General features: G+C 42.2%; 1 protein-coding gene across 2 annotated transcripts in view; it reads right to left on the reverse strand.

Moving 5' to 3' along the window:
- Nucleotides 1-15390, reverse strand: part of ATP8A2 (ATPase phospholipid transporting 8A2) — a 576493-nt gene that overhangs the window by 391915 nt on the left and 169188 nt on the right. For both annotated transcript variants that reach the window (XM_075265950.1, XM_075265949.1), the window contains 3 exons: nt 11796-11878; nt 10657-10706; nt 4535-4604 (listed from right to left, as the gene is read on the reverse strand). In XM_075265950.1, the coding sequence (XP_075122051.1) occupies nt 4535-4604; nt 10657-10706; nt 11796-11878 (203 nt within the window). The remainder of the gene's footprint in view (nt 1-4534; nt 4605-10656; nt 10707-11795; nt 11879-15390) is intronic.

The following is a 15390-nucleotide window of genomic DNA, read 5'->3' on the forward strand; positions in this document are numbered from 1 at the left end:
TGAGCCACGGACCCCTTGGCTGAATCAACCGCGGAATCCACAGCAAGACCAAGCAGGATGCTTCTTCTTCCTATTCTACTAGGGATGAGGCCGGGTTCACACAATGTATTATGGCACGTAATGTGGTACGTAGACGTCGCTGGAGGTTTTGCGGGCCGTATACACTCCCATTGTTTTCAATGGGAGCCGGTACCGTATACGCGGCGCTATTTTGCGGCCGTGATTTTGCGTCGGCCGCAAAATAGCGCCGCGTATACAGTACCGGCTCCCATTGAAAACAATCACACTACTGATACATCACAGAGGTATAAAGAGAACGCCCCTAACTTGTTATTTCATGGAGAATACAAGCATTTGCAAAAATATACATGTTAGAAGAGATGACAGATCTTCCATAGGTACATAAATCCACCAATAAGATGAAGCAATTCTTAAGACCGCCATGTAATACAGTAGTGGTAACTGTTGGTGATAAAGGATAGACATCTTGATTTCCTCCATGTCTACAACTGTATACCTCTGTAGCTACACAATATATCTTACCATAGATGGTCACGTCTTCTCCTGCGTGCTTTCATGGAACACTATGTATCTTTCAAGCTTAATTCATCATTTACAATTATCATAAAATATTGTACTATGAACTTTATAATATAAAAAACCCTTTAGGAATGTCCATAGACATAGATAGGATGTGAACATGACAATGTACAATGTACTGCATTATAAAGGGCTATGCTTGGGAAAGTGCTGCCATAACTTTGATATATATGCGTGTGTTACATGCTTAATGGAAACTGGATCTTTATCTTCATCTCAGAGACAAACAGAGACAAAAGGCTTTCTCTGGTATGTTGCCTCTGGTTTGTATCAAGCCTATAGGAGCTGTAAGTCATTATGACATTGGGGATAAATCCTATGTATAAATCACATCTAATAATAATACGTGCGGGGTGGTTACCCATAAAGATGTTTTATCATTGCTATGTGATCTCACAAAAGTGGGGATTTCTAGGCGGAATAAATTATGCACATCCTTATCTCTTATAGGCGAAAAACCCGCTTCATCCAACAATTCATCTATATTAGTCACTGTGCACTTAGAAACTTTGCTCTGCTACATGAGCGCGCGGTAAATCACTATTCTAATAAAGAAAAGCGGCTTTATGGAGATGGGCTTGTCATTCGTTTTCTTACTTTATGGCGATATAGTTTCAGCATTATTCATTGTAGAATGAAAAGTTTCACAAGCCCTTACGGTTTATAGTCATTGAATAGGAACTACATTATTTAAAGGGGGACTTCATATGCACTTAGTATACTTTTTGTCCAGATTCTGTGTAGCCTGAACCTTGAGTTTCTGGGTTGGGTGTGCCTGATCAGTATCAGTACCTTGCACTACAGTCATTCCGCCTTCTCTATAAGGGCCCCTTCACACTACAGATACGCTGCCTGATTCTGAACGTTAAAACATGGTCAGAATCAGCGCGTATAAAGCAGATCCCATTCATTTCAATGGGAGCCGGCATACGAGCGCTCCCCATTGAAATGAATGGGCTGCTTTTTACTCTACGAGCACTCCCATTGAAGTGAATGGGAAGCGCTTGCGTGTACAGCTCGCTGTGTAAAGGGGCCCGGCGCTCGGCTCAATCCGAGCCGTACACGTGAGCGCTTCCCATTCACTTCAATGGGAGCGCTTGCAGAGTAAAAAGCAGCCCATTCACTTCAATGGGGAGTGCTCGTATGCCGGCTCCCATTGAAATGAATGGGATCTGCTGTATATGCACCGACTCTGACCATCGCTAAACAAGGGAAAGAGTACTGATGCCAAGGGGGCTTACGCAAATCGATATATCTTGTGAGAAGGCGACAGGAAGAGTGTGAGTCCCCCATATTTCTGACTTACGTGTGGTCCCATGAGGGTCTTGAATAGGCCTCAGCCCAGATGTAGGTCCCAGGCTCATTACTGGGCCATAAAAGGCTGCAGATCCTGCACTTCTGGGCAGATTCTGGGAATGAGAGGAGGTGCCCGGGTCTGTTCTGACACACTGAGAGCCTTGTGATACGGTACAGTGCTATTTTTGGTTGATTTGTGTGGCTGGTAGCAAGCCCCACATACTGTTAATATTTACTGTTAGAGCTCAGACGAGCAGGATTTTGTTTCACACTGTTTTGCCTGAAGTTAAGGCTGTGGTTAATACTAATTTTAACTGTATTAATGCTATTTTTTTAGTGCCTGAAGTGAAGGTTTATTTATGTTGCTGTTTTTTTTCCAAAATAAATCTGTTTGCTTCAGTTTTGTATCCCTGTCTCTGACTGGTTGGGTCAGCACCATTGCTGCTACCGAGCTACCTTCCCCACAACGATTACAGCTATGAAGGTAAGCATACTCCATAGGCACCATGTGTTCTATTACAGATAACACTCCGCTGAAATGTTTGAGATTGGAGATAACTCTGATCTCAGATGTTTAACCTTCACTTCCGCCATCTTTGTGCACCTCTTGGGCCCTATCAGAAGGCAAAACATATGTATGTAAAGTCATGTTCACACTGAATTTGGACAGCACCCAGTGGACCCCACTGACTTTTAATGAGGTCCTCCGGGCTCCTGTTGAGGTTTCTGTCATATTGATGGTGAGAACAGTGCTGTATGATATCGTTTTTTATTACACTCTGTGACTAACACGGAACAACTCTACGACAGAAACCACTTCCGGACATGCGATCCCAATTAGAAGCTCAGTTTCCGACCACTTATCTATAGGAACATTCACATGAAGTTCTCCAAAATCAATATATTTTTTATCCCCAAATTAACCTAGATGATGATTTTTGAAACCAGAGGCAGCTCTGAAAAAGCGCTTAAACCAATCATGTAATAAATCACATAAAGGAAACCTCTGCGGCACCGTGAGTAAGTGTAATGCAATGCTTTGTGGTGTGGTACAATTGTGATGGAATGGGCAGGTTGGATTTTGCGGTGTAATTTCTGAGAAACACGTTTGCAGACCTTCCCTGGAGCCTCCATTATTTTTATTATTTGATTTGATGTCATGTTAATTTTACATTATAACACTCTCCAGATTGCGGCGTTATTACTCACCCACCTATTCATCGCCCCAGGGAATTTTACTAATTAGGACAATTGTAAAAAAAAAACGGTAAAAAAAAAATCATATAACATCTTTAAATCGTTCATTCAGGTGCTTTAATTGCTATATACCGTATTATCTGCACATAAAAATTATTTCTCGTGTATTTACCTTGAAGGGAACGTTCACTCCTGAACCCTAATTTTTGTCACAATATATTCAAAATGACTTATCCTTTAAATGAAGTATTTTTATGTAAAAAATTTTATTTTAAATTTTTTGGAAAATTTTGTAGTTTTTACTTTGATCCTCGAAAAAAGGCTGACACTTCCTGTTCTCTAGAGATCTTCACGGGAGTCACCTCTTTATCAGAGGAGGTAGGATTATGATCAGTGATGTAGCTATAGAGGGTGCATTGCAACTGGGTCTCTAAGCCAGGGGGCCCCTCACCAAAATACCGCTCTAATGAATTGCATACCTGCCTTCTCTGCTATAAAGTCCTGATGTGATGCCTGACTGTGTGCCTCTTCTATTATCCTCCTGGCTCCCTGGCTCTTGCTCTCAGCAGTACCATAGAGCAGGAAGATAACAGAAGAAACACACACTCGGCACTGCATCAATGACGTGTAGGAAGAGGGACTATTACTTATGTGGCAGTGGGGACTTTTACCTGAGACTTGGTTCACATCTGTATTCGGTATTCCGCATGGGGACCCCCCAAATGGAATACCGAATGCATTGATAAGTGGTGAGCAATGAAAGTACACAGACACTATAGACTACAATGGGGTTCGTGTGTTTTCCGCACGGTGTCCGCATGAGTCATGCGGAGAGGAAAGAGGTTCTGAATTACTTTTCTCTCCGCATGTTCCGTCCGGACACCGCGCCGAAAGCACACAGACCCCATTGTAGTCTATGGGGTCCATGTGCTTTCATAAGCTCACCACTTACAGTTGCGTTCGGTATTCCGTCCCCATGCAGACTCCCCCAACGGAATACCAAACGCAGATGAGAATCAGGCCTTAGTCACTATGGCTTTACTACATCAATGAGTCACTTATGAGACCCAGCAATACATCTGAACTTAAGATGGGGCAACATGATGTCTGGCAGCAACTCCCATCATGTGACCAAAGATCGCCATATCACCCTGTAACTTTTTCGAGTCGCATTCTGACCCAGAGGATGCTGAGATTGTGAAAGTTTGAGCAGTGCATCATTTTTTCCATTAGATGTCAAAGTTGCAAGAGAAGACAGAGAGGTTCATCTCACTGGTGGCCTACAACTTCAACCGTGTAGAACTGAAGACACGAATATAATAGGCTATTATACATATACAACACACTATAGGGTAGTAATAGAGATTACTTCACATATTGTACCAGCAGGATAAACCAAATCCTAACATGGAACAGTTACAGGTAACCCAGAAATACTCACCGCTCCTTTACAGTAGAGTCTAAGATGTCCGGATGGTGTTCGGACAATGACAGACATTCTTTTTCTGTTGCTGAAACAACAAAAAAAAAAAGTTGGTAAAGTTGAAATTATATCATTGACCTAGTTTTAATGACAAAGTATCTGTAATCAGTTTACATTTGTCATTGGCTGAATTAGATCATGTAGTCTGGGAAGGTACTCTTGAGCTGGCCATATATATATATATATATATATATATATATATATATATATTGTATATACTCGAGTATAAGCCGAATTTTTCAGCAGTTTTTGTGCTGAAAAAGCCCCCCTCGGCTTATACTCGAGTTAGGGGGGAGGTCTATGACCAGCAGCAATAACAATGTATAAAATCTCCCATAAAATAGTAGAAAAAAAAAAGAAGCTTTAAAAAAAAATTAAAAAATTAAAAGTTCACTCCTTTCCCTAGAATAGACACAAAAGTAGAAAATGACTGTGAAACACATACACATTAGGTATCCCTGTGTCTGACAGTGCCCGGTCTACTGAATATATGCAGTGCTCCTGTTCTATTAGGAAGGGGTTAATAGGAGCACTGCAGATACCCTATATTCAGTCAGGGTGAATTCCAAGTGTGTGGGGGGGGGGGGAGCGGTCCTCATTTTACTGGTTAACACCAATGTTGGGATCATTCATACAAATTTTCTTGTTATAAATTCATGCTAATCTAACCAGATACGAATTTCGGAAGACTCGATCATCTCTATCTATAGGTAAGAGGAATAAAGTCCAGCCATTTTACGTGCACTGATACATTGTAACAAATAATAAGGACAAGTTAACCATTTGGATACTGAAGTATTAAAGAGGTTGTCATGCAAACAATAGTTCTTTGCTAGTCACAGGATGTCTTATCAGTGGGGGTCCGACCAATAGGTCCCCCACCAGTCACGTGTTCTCGTCTAAGTGCGATACATCTACTTTACTCTAGTTTTTGGGACTGCCAAAATTTGATGGTCAAGATAGGAACTTCATCCTCATGACCCCTCAGGGTCACATCAGACAAAATCCTACTGATCAGACACTATAGATCCCGTACATAACAGGTAAGTGTTGTTTGTAGGAAAACCCCTTTAACCCATTGAGTGTTTACTAGATTGGATACACTGTAACAAACAATCAGCTGTGAAAAGCCTTAGCTCAATACAAGTTTTCTGCCTCCGATTGTAAAAAAGAAGAACATTATTATCATTTCTTGATAGCAAACTGCTAAACACTGAAAAGTGACGATTATTACAAAGTTATGGAACTTTTTTTTTACAAAAAAGGCCAAATTCGTTGTTCTCCAGATCAAAGTATTGCCCGGGCCACTCAGTCTGCCATCAGGACCCCATGTACCTGCCTCTCAGAGGCGACCTCAAATATCAAGTTATTAACCTCTGACTTCATGGGCACAAAGAACTATTTTGGGGCATGTTTTCTCAAATTTTTTCGAGTTGACTTTGCCTTTACGTACCCACGGAATAATATATCAGGACTAATTGAAAGCTACAATATAATGTTTCCACCACCGGAGCACATCACAGTATTTTACTATACATATTTCAGAGAGTCAAAGGTCATTGTACACACATGACATAAAGAGACCATCGGGAGAATGGTTATTATTTCATGATTTTCCATCCGAGCACATTCTACATACAAGGCCAAGCGGCGAGTAACAAGACGATCTGCACTTCTGGCTAAGTTTATACATATGGCTTATGACTTTTGTTTGGCAGGAGGACCTGGATGTGGGTTTCTCATTAGTAGCTTTCCTAGAAGACATTAAAGGTGATGGAAATGAGGTCTTCAGGTCCCGGAAGCCCGGCCTGGTCATGGGATTAATGAGGACATTGTGCAGTAAAGCACTGACTCCTAACTTTTATAGTTTATGGGTATTTTGCTTTGGACATGTCAAATGTTGAAGGTGGTAATAGGTATTTTATATTAAAAAAAGTTGACGCGTCATAGTGACATATTAGAAATTTTTATTAGTAGGGTCCAGGTACTAAGACCCCATCAATCACTAAAACAAGTGCTGATATCTAGAAGAAAACACGAGAGGAACATCCATTTTGGACCTAATCCTAACCAACAAAGAGCACATGGTTGAGGGACTACGGGTAGCAGGGACACTGGGATTCAGCGATCATGCTATACTTGAGTTTGGGGTTGCAAGAAGAAGAAGACTTGAGAAGACACAGACTTCAATGCTCGACTTTAGCAGGGCAGACTTCAAGAGCCTGAAGGCAAGAGTTAGCAGAATTCCATGGTGCAAAATTCTTAAGCACAAAAATGCACATGAAGGGTGGGAAATCTTCCGTAGGGAAATCATTAAAGCACAGGAACTAACAATACCTAGAAGGAAGAAAAATGGGAAGCACCTAAAAATATCAGGATGGATGACCAAAAAATTACATAACCTGCTAAAAAGGAAACATACAAAAAGTGGAAGATGGGAACTATACCTAAGGAAGAGTACACAGCAGTCTGCAGACTCTGCAAGACAAGCATCAAAGGAGCTAAGACTGAACACGAATTGAAGCTTGCAAAAGAGGCAAAGAGTAAGGTAAAAGGATTTTGGGGATATGTTAAAAGCAAAAGAAAAGTGAAGGAGACCATTGGAGTCCTGAAGAATGACAAAGGAGAAACAGTTAACATGGTGGAACAGCAGGTGGAGCTACTAAATTCATATTTTGTATCCGTCTTCTCCCAAGAAACTAATGGAAATATCGACATTAATGGTGATGGAGATGAGGGGAAGGAGGACTCCAAGCTGACTATAAGCGAAGGTCTAGTAAGAGAGCACTTAGCCAAGTTACAGGAAACCAAGTCCCCAGGACCAGATGATTTACACCCTAGAGTCCTGAAAGAGATAGCAGAGGAAATAACAGAACCCCTTGCTATAATCTTCGGTAAGTCATGGGAAACGGGAGTGGTCCCTTTAGATTGGAAAAGGGCAAATGTTGTCCCCATCTACAAAAAGGGTAAAAGGGACGATCCAGGAAATTACAGGCCGGTAAGTCTGACCTCGATAGCAGGAAAAATCTTTGAGCAAATTGTCAAGGAACATTTACTTCGGTACCTGGATGGGAAGGCATTAATTAACCAGAGCCAGCACGGCTTTATGACCAATAAATCTTGTCAGACTAACCTGATTTCCTTCTACAACAAAATCACTGAATGGTTGGACCAAGGGAATGCCGTGGACATAGTATATCTTGACTTCAGTAAGGCATTTGATAAAGTATCACATAACCTTCTTATTGAAAAAATGATTAAGTATGGCTTTGACAAAAAATCAGTTAGGTGGATTCACAACTGGCTTAATGATCGGGCACAACGAGTAATACTAAATGGCTACACATCGAACTGGAAGAAAGTCAAAAGCGGGGTGCCGCAGGGCTCTGTTCTGGGCCCAGTACTTTTTAATATCTTTATAAATGATCTGGACGATGGAATTATTGGGGAACTCATAAAATTTGCAGATGATACGAAGATAGGAGGAATAGCCAACACTAGAGAGGAGAGAGAGTGTATTCAAAAGAACTTAGACACACTGGAACAATGGGCTGAGGCGAACAAAATGGTATTTAACAGGGACAAATGCAAAGTTCTACATCTGGGTAACAGAAATGTAAAAAACATATATAGTATGGGAGGAATAGAACTAAGTGATAGCATAGGGGAAAAGGACTTGGGCATAATAGTAGATCACAAATTCAACATGAGCCAACAGTGCGGTGCTGCTGCAAAAAAGGCGAATAACATTCTGGGATGTATTAAGACAAGCATTGAATCTAGATCAAGAGAGGTCATTATTCCGCTGTACTCTTCCCTGGTCAGACCACACCTGGAATACTGTGTACAGTTCTGGGCGCCTCAATTCAAGAAAGACATCGATATATTGGAGCAAGTCCAGAGAAGAGCAACCAAAATGGTGGAAGGTCTGCAAACCATGTCCTATGAGGAGCGGCTAAAAGAACTGGGATTGTTTAGTTTGCAGAAGAGAAGGCTGAGGGGAGATTTAATAGCAGTCTACAAATATCTGAAAGGTAGTCACAGTGCAGAGGGATCTACCCTATTCTCATTAGCACAAGGAAGTACAAGAAGCAATGGGATGAAACTAAAGGGAAAGAGATACAGATTAGACATTAGGAAAAACTTTCTGACAGTGAGGGTAGTGAGAGAGTGGAATAGGCTGCCACGGGAGGTGGTGGGCGCTCCATCAATGGAAATCTTCAAGCGGAATCTGAATAAACATATAGCTGGGATGATTTAGGAAAACCTGCACTCGCAGGGGGTTGGACCCGATGGCCCTTGAGGTCCCTTCCAACTCTACCATAAGATAAGATAAGATAAGATAAGATGATCTAATAAGATCCTTCTACTGTTATCACCCTAAGGGGGTGTTCACACGGAGTAACGTGCCGCGTGATGTGGCACGTATACGCCGTGTGAGCTTTTGCGGGTCATATACGCTCCCATTGATTTCAAAGGGAGCGTGGATCGTATACGCGGCGCTATTTTGCGGCTGCGATTTTGAAATCAATGGGAGCGTATACGGCCCGCAAAAGCTCACATGGCATGTACGTGCCACATCACGTGGCACGTTACTCCGTGTGAACTCCCCCTATATGAACACGTGGGCTGCAAAATCAGGTCTGTACATTACAGCTGGATTTCTCAGACCAAACCCATTTAGGACACCAGGGCTCCTTGCATCACTGTGACCAAGGTTGCTGGAAGTCCTTGTCTTCAGTGTCCCTTACTGTATATACTCGGGAGTATAGACAGGGACTACCAGTATCCTAGATCACTATGATGAAAGAGATCCCATCTCCTGACTGGGCTTGGACCGGTAAATCTGGTTAATATTTTTTAAAGGCGTTTTACAGGCTGAAAATATTGATGACCTATTCTAAGGATAGATTATCAATACCAGGTTGTTCAGAATCTGCAGGTCAGCTCCAATTCATTTGAATGGGACATAAGCTGCAGTGATTCAGCTCCACCACTACACAGAGAACAGCGCTGTCTGCTTCCTGCTCGATTCTCTGCGATCATCTGCTGAGAACATCTGATCAGTGGGGGTGCCGGGTGTCTGACGCCACATATTTCATATTACTGACCTTTCTTAAGGATAAGTCATCAATATTTTAACCTGGAAAGCCCCTTTAAGCCTATGGAGCTTAAAACCGACATATGGGCATGTACTGGGTTTGGCGTATCGGTTGCACAGCCCATGCATGACGTCGCAGACATTATCCACAGATCAGGGGCAGAGACTGACAGGACTCTTAGATCATTTGGCTCGGCCTAGTGGACACTTGAGCCTTTTTTATGATGGTGGAGTTTTTTTTTAAAGTGCTTTTTATAAGTAATGTGTTGTTACTGAATAATGTTACGGCGGCGGGAGAAGTTTATAGTAGCTCCCTTTAGGTTATGTTCACACAGCATTTTCTCACGCTGATTTTGTCGCATTTTTTACGTAAAACCATTTTTTGGGTGGCCATACACAGATCAGGATGCAGAAACCACCAAACCATAAACTTCAGCAGAAACCCGAGAATCCACAGTGTAAATTCCACGGCCAAAAATCTAGGTGTTTTTTTTGTTTTTTTTTTTATTAAGGTGCAATTTCGCCATGTGAACATACCCTTAAACGACATTAAAAAATCAATATATTTCCTGGGTAAGAAGAACACAGCTACTATTTCTAATAATAACCCTTTTTATCATTTCATACATGGCAGCAAATGTGATACGTCAGCATAGAAAAATAGGAAAGGACGATTTACCCAAGAAGTCCGTAATAATCTGCTCATTATTTCCCTTCTTGAAGTTTATTATCCTTGAACATTAGATGTGTAAAAGATCCTCTGCGTTCCCTTTCATTTGATGGAAATATTTTGCTTGTGGTAAGAGGGGTAATGCGAACCAATACACGGCGCCCTTCTCAATGATCAAATAATGATTTAATAATATACATAAGCGGGCGGAATATTGATTGAGCTAACAGATAGCGCCAACACAAAGATAAACACGCTGCATGGGGGAGATAGGCAATGAAATGTCTGATAAGCATCGGCTAAAGTTACCTTGAGAATTCCAGTACATTGAGCAGTTCAAAGCTCTGTTCCGTCCCCATCTAGAAAAAGAAATATTAAAAACTTACTTTTTTTGAATAAGTAGATTTAATTGTGGTAATACTGCCACCTAGTGGAGGGAAGCAGCAAACACTGGTTCATCTGATCAACTACTACTGTATATTAAAGTATACAGGGCAGACATAACGAAATAGGAATCAGTATTATTAGTGCTGGATTACAGGGGGTTGTAAAACTGATGACCTTTTGGTGGGGGTCTGACACCTGGGATCCCAACAGATCAGCTCTTTGAAGAGACCACAGCATTCAGGTGAGCCGTCCAATCTCTTCATAGAACAATACACTGGGAGGGGAATTTATGAAGACTGGCATTTGCCATGACAGTCTTAATAAAGTTCCCAAATGACGCAAAGTGCTCCTGAATTATTAAGAGGTTTCGGCTGTGCCAGATTAAGGGCTAGTTTACATGGAGTCAAATGGGCCAGATTTTGAAGCGGAATCGGCGTCAGAATCCAGCTCAAAAAACCGCCTCTCATTGAAATCAATGGGAACTGGTCATTTCCTTTTTCAGTGAGTGGTTTGTTCCCGCTCGTAGAAAAAAGAAGCGAGCTGCCCTTTCTTCAGGCGGACATCTGCCTTGCACACCTGTCTCCCGACTAGACCCATTTATTTGGGCCTAATCCAGAGCGAAAGCCGTGACTGTCAGAAGCCACGACAGTTGCGGCTAGCCACGGCAGGCGCATTTTGGTCCGGATTCTGACGCAGCTTCCTGCGTAAAAATCTGGACCATTTTACTCGGTGTGAACTAGCCCTTTCACCCATCTACACCAGTGAACTGACATAGATGGTTGAATAAATCCCCCCCCCCCACTGCATAATGGCTGTGCTTAACATTACATTCACTTTAATGGTAGTGAGCTGCAACGGACCACATAACAAATTAATGCAACACCATTGGCCAGTGAAGTGGTGCCCACGTGTCAGCCATCACCGATCAGATATCGATGACCTATTCTAAGGGTAGGTCATCAGCATTTAACTCTTAAAAACCCCTTTAAAAAAATTCATTGCATTTGCAGTCATATTGTATACTCAAGTCATAAAAGATGGATCCATGACAAAGTCCTTACTGCATCTATAATGACGGAGTCAGGCGTTCGGCCGGTGAACGTGTAGCCCAGTTTCCTTGCACCTTTTACTAGAGCGCCTTCATCTACGGAACACAATTAGATTATGACAAAAAATATAGAATAATCTGAAATTCGGATCAATACTGGAACATATGGACAGGAACAAATCACCCTTATCACCATTCCTCATTTTCCAAAATCATACTAAAGCTCATCTATACACAAAGCAAGTTCACCAGGATACAGGTAAGATATTTATCCTGCAATGTTGTGCTAGAGATATGTTCAGCATCACTAAATAGTGGATACAGTACTGTTCCAGGTAAGTACATCATTTCAAGACGTGAAAAACAGGATCAGATTGGCCCACCACAGTACTAGAAGATCCTCCAATGGGCCCAGGCTCACAAAAAATGAGCCCCAGGAGATCCTGCAGAGGAGACCTAGGACTGGAGCTGAATACTTGTAGGGTGTGTTTCTTATAGAATGATTCACAAATAGTCTATCCACACTTATTCCTGATATATCCTATGTGCACAATGATAACAACAAGATAACATGGAGTTAATGTTGGGCATGCTCAATTTCTGTTTAGACATTGATAGTCTCAAGGAGCTCAAGTCTGACTCTTGAATATTCAGAATCTGGAGTTTCACCTGTCAAACAAGTGGGTCAAAGTCTGCAGATGGGGTCAAAAGAGAGTCTTGGATTATGAAGAATCATGTTTAAGACGTGTAACAGCTCCTTCTGTCGGTGATCCTGTAGTCATATTCCTGTCCACCTGTTCCCTTCTTTACATCATAAGTAGTAGGAGACCAATGTGACCCCTGGTTCACATCTGCAATTGGTAATCCGTTCAGGGAGTCTGCATAGGGACCCCCCGAATGGAATACCGAACGCATTGACAAGCGGTGAGCAGTGAAAGCAAACGGACCCCATAGAGTATAATGGGGTCCGTGTGCTTTCTGCGCGGTGTCCGCACGAGTCATGTGGAGAGGAAAGTATATACAGTGTTGGCCAAAAGTATTGGCACCCCTGCAATTCTGTCAGATAATACTCAGTTTCTTCCAGAAAATGATTGCAAGCACAAACTCTTTGGTATTATTATCTTCATTTACTTTGCTTGCAATGAAAAAATACAAAAGAGAATGAAAAAGTCAAATCATTGATCATTTTACACAAAACTCCAAAAATGGGCCCGGACAAAAGTATTGGCGCCCTCAGCCTAATACTTGGTAGCACAACCTTTAGACACAATAACTGCGCACAACCGCTTCCGGTAACCATCAATGAGTTTCTTACAAGGCTCTGCTGGAATTTTAGACCATTCTTCTTTGGCAAACTGCTCCAGGTCCCCCCTGAGATGTGAAGGGGGCCTTCTCCAAACTGCCATCAAGAGATCTCTCCTCCCCCACAGGTGTTCTATGGGATTCAGGTCTGGACTCATTGCTGCCACTTTACAAGTCTCCAGTGCTTTCTCTCACCACCATTTTCTAGTGCTGACCTGAAGTGTGTTTTGGGTCATTGTCCTGCTGGAAGACCCATGACCTCTGAGGGAGACCCTGCTTTCTCACACTGGGCCCTACATTATGCTGCACAATGTGTTGGTAGTCTTCAGACTTCATAATGCCATGCACACGGTCAAGCAGTCCAGTGCCAGAGGCAGCAAAGCAACCCCAAAACATCAGGGAACCTCCGCCATGTTTGACTGTAAGGACCGTGTTCTTTTCTTTGAAGAATTGCAGGGGTGACAATACTTTTTGCCAACACTGTATATGGAAAGCCAAAAAAACATAACAAGCATTCTGAGATTGCCCAAATTTACCTGAGAAAGCCAAAAAACGTTTTGGAAGAATGTTCTCTGGTCAGATGAGACAAAAGTTGAGCTTTTTGGGAAAAGGCATCAACATACAGTTTGCAGGAAAAAAAAAAAAGAGGCCTTCAAAGAAAAGAACACGGTCCCTACAGTCAAACATGGCGGAGGTCCCTGATGTTTTGGGGTTGCTTTGCTGCCTCTGGAACTGGACTGCTTGACCGTGTACTTGGCATTATGAAGTCTGAAGACTACCAACACATTGTGCAGCATAATGTAGGGCCCAGTGTGAGAAAGCTGGGTCTCCCTCAGAGGTCAGGGGTCTTCCAGCAGGACAATGACCCAAAACACACTTCAGGTCAGCACTAGAAAATGGTGGTGAGAGAAAGCACTGGAGACTTGTAAAGTGGCAGCAAGGAGTCCAGCCCTGAATCCCATAGAACACCTGTGGGGGAGGAGAGATCTCTTGATGGCAGTTTGGAGAAGGCCCCCTTCACATCTCAGGGGGGGCCTGGAGCAGTTTGCCAAAGAAGAATGGTGTAAAATTCCAGCAGAGCATTGTAAGAAACTCATTGATGGTTACCGGAAGCGGTTGTGCGCAGTTATTGTGTCTAAAGGTTGTGCTACCAAGTATTAGGCTGAGGGCGCCAATACTTTTGTCCGGCCCATTTTTGGAGTTTTGTGTAAAATGATCAATGATTTGACTTTTTTTTCATTCTCTTTTGTGTCTTTTCATTGCAAGCAAAATAAATGAAGATATTACCAAAGAGTTTGTGCTTGCAATCATTTTCTGGAAGAAACTGAGTATTATCTGACAGAATTGCAGGGGTGCCAATACTTTTGGCCAACACTGTACATTATAGTCTATGGGTCCGTGTGCTCTCATAAGCTGTCCCCTTGCCAATGCGTTTGGTATTCCGTTCGGGGGGTCCCCATGCAGACTCCCTGAATGGATTACCAAACGCAGATGTGAACCAGGGGTAAGAGAGTATGACTTCAGGATCCGACTATACAAAGCATTGTTCAAATGTAGTCTGTAGTCATGGAGACATAGGTTAGGTTTGTGTGGAAGCTACAAACACAAAATAATATTTTTAATTAAAACTACACACAATAATGTCTAATTTTGTTTTTGATGAATTGGAGAATCATTGGTTACAGAGGTGGACATAATATTTAAAGAGGATTCCTGCCCTATACATGTCTGTTCCGATGGTAGACGATCCAACCTTTAGGAGCTTTTATGAATGCCCTGGGTTGGGAGAGGCACTATTGCCGGGAGAAAAAAAAGAGACGTTTAAGTGATGGAGTGCAATAGTACTTTAAGATATGATGTGGTTCATAAACCTGTAGCATCAATAGAGAGCAACAGGTAAAGATTTATAAAATTTGTAATGAAAAAAGAAATTACATTGGGGCCACACGGTGGCTCAGTGGTTAGCACTGTAGCCTTGCAGTGCTGGAATCCTGGGTTTGAATCCTGCTAAGGGCATAAAAACCATCTGCCAGGAGTTTGCATGTTCTCCCCGTGTTTGCATGGATTTCCATCCCATACTCCAAAAACATACTGAAAGGGAAAAATGTACATTGTGAGCCCCATGTGGGGCTCACAATCTACATTAAAGAAAAAAGAAAAGACATCAAAATAACATGGAGCTGCACCCGACCCTAAAAAAAACTGTAACAGCAGAGTAAAGGGGTTATATAGCTTCCAAAAAGTATCTACAAATACATCCGCAGTGCTAAATCCTCACTGTTCCCCTTTGCTATACTTTGTTCCAC

The sequence above is a fragment of the Leptodactylus fuscus genome, chromosome 2, assembly GCF_031893055.1.
Source record: "Leptodactylus fuscus isolate aLepFus1 chromosome 2, aLepFus1.hap2, whole genome shotgun sequence".
In the NCBI taxonomy this organism is placed as follows: Eukaryota; Metazoa; Chordata; class Amphibia; order Anura; family Leptodactylidae; genus Leptodactylus; species Leptodactylus fuscus.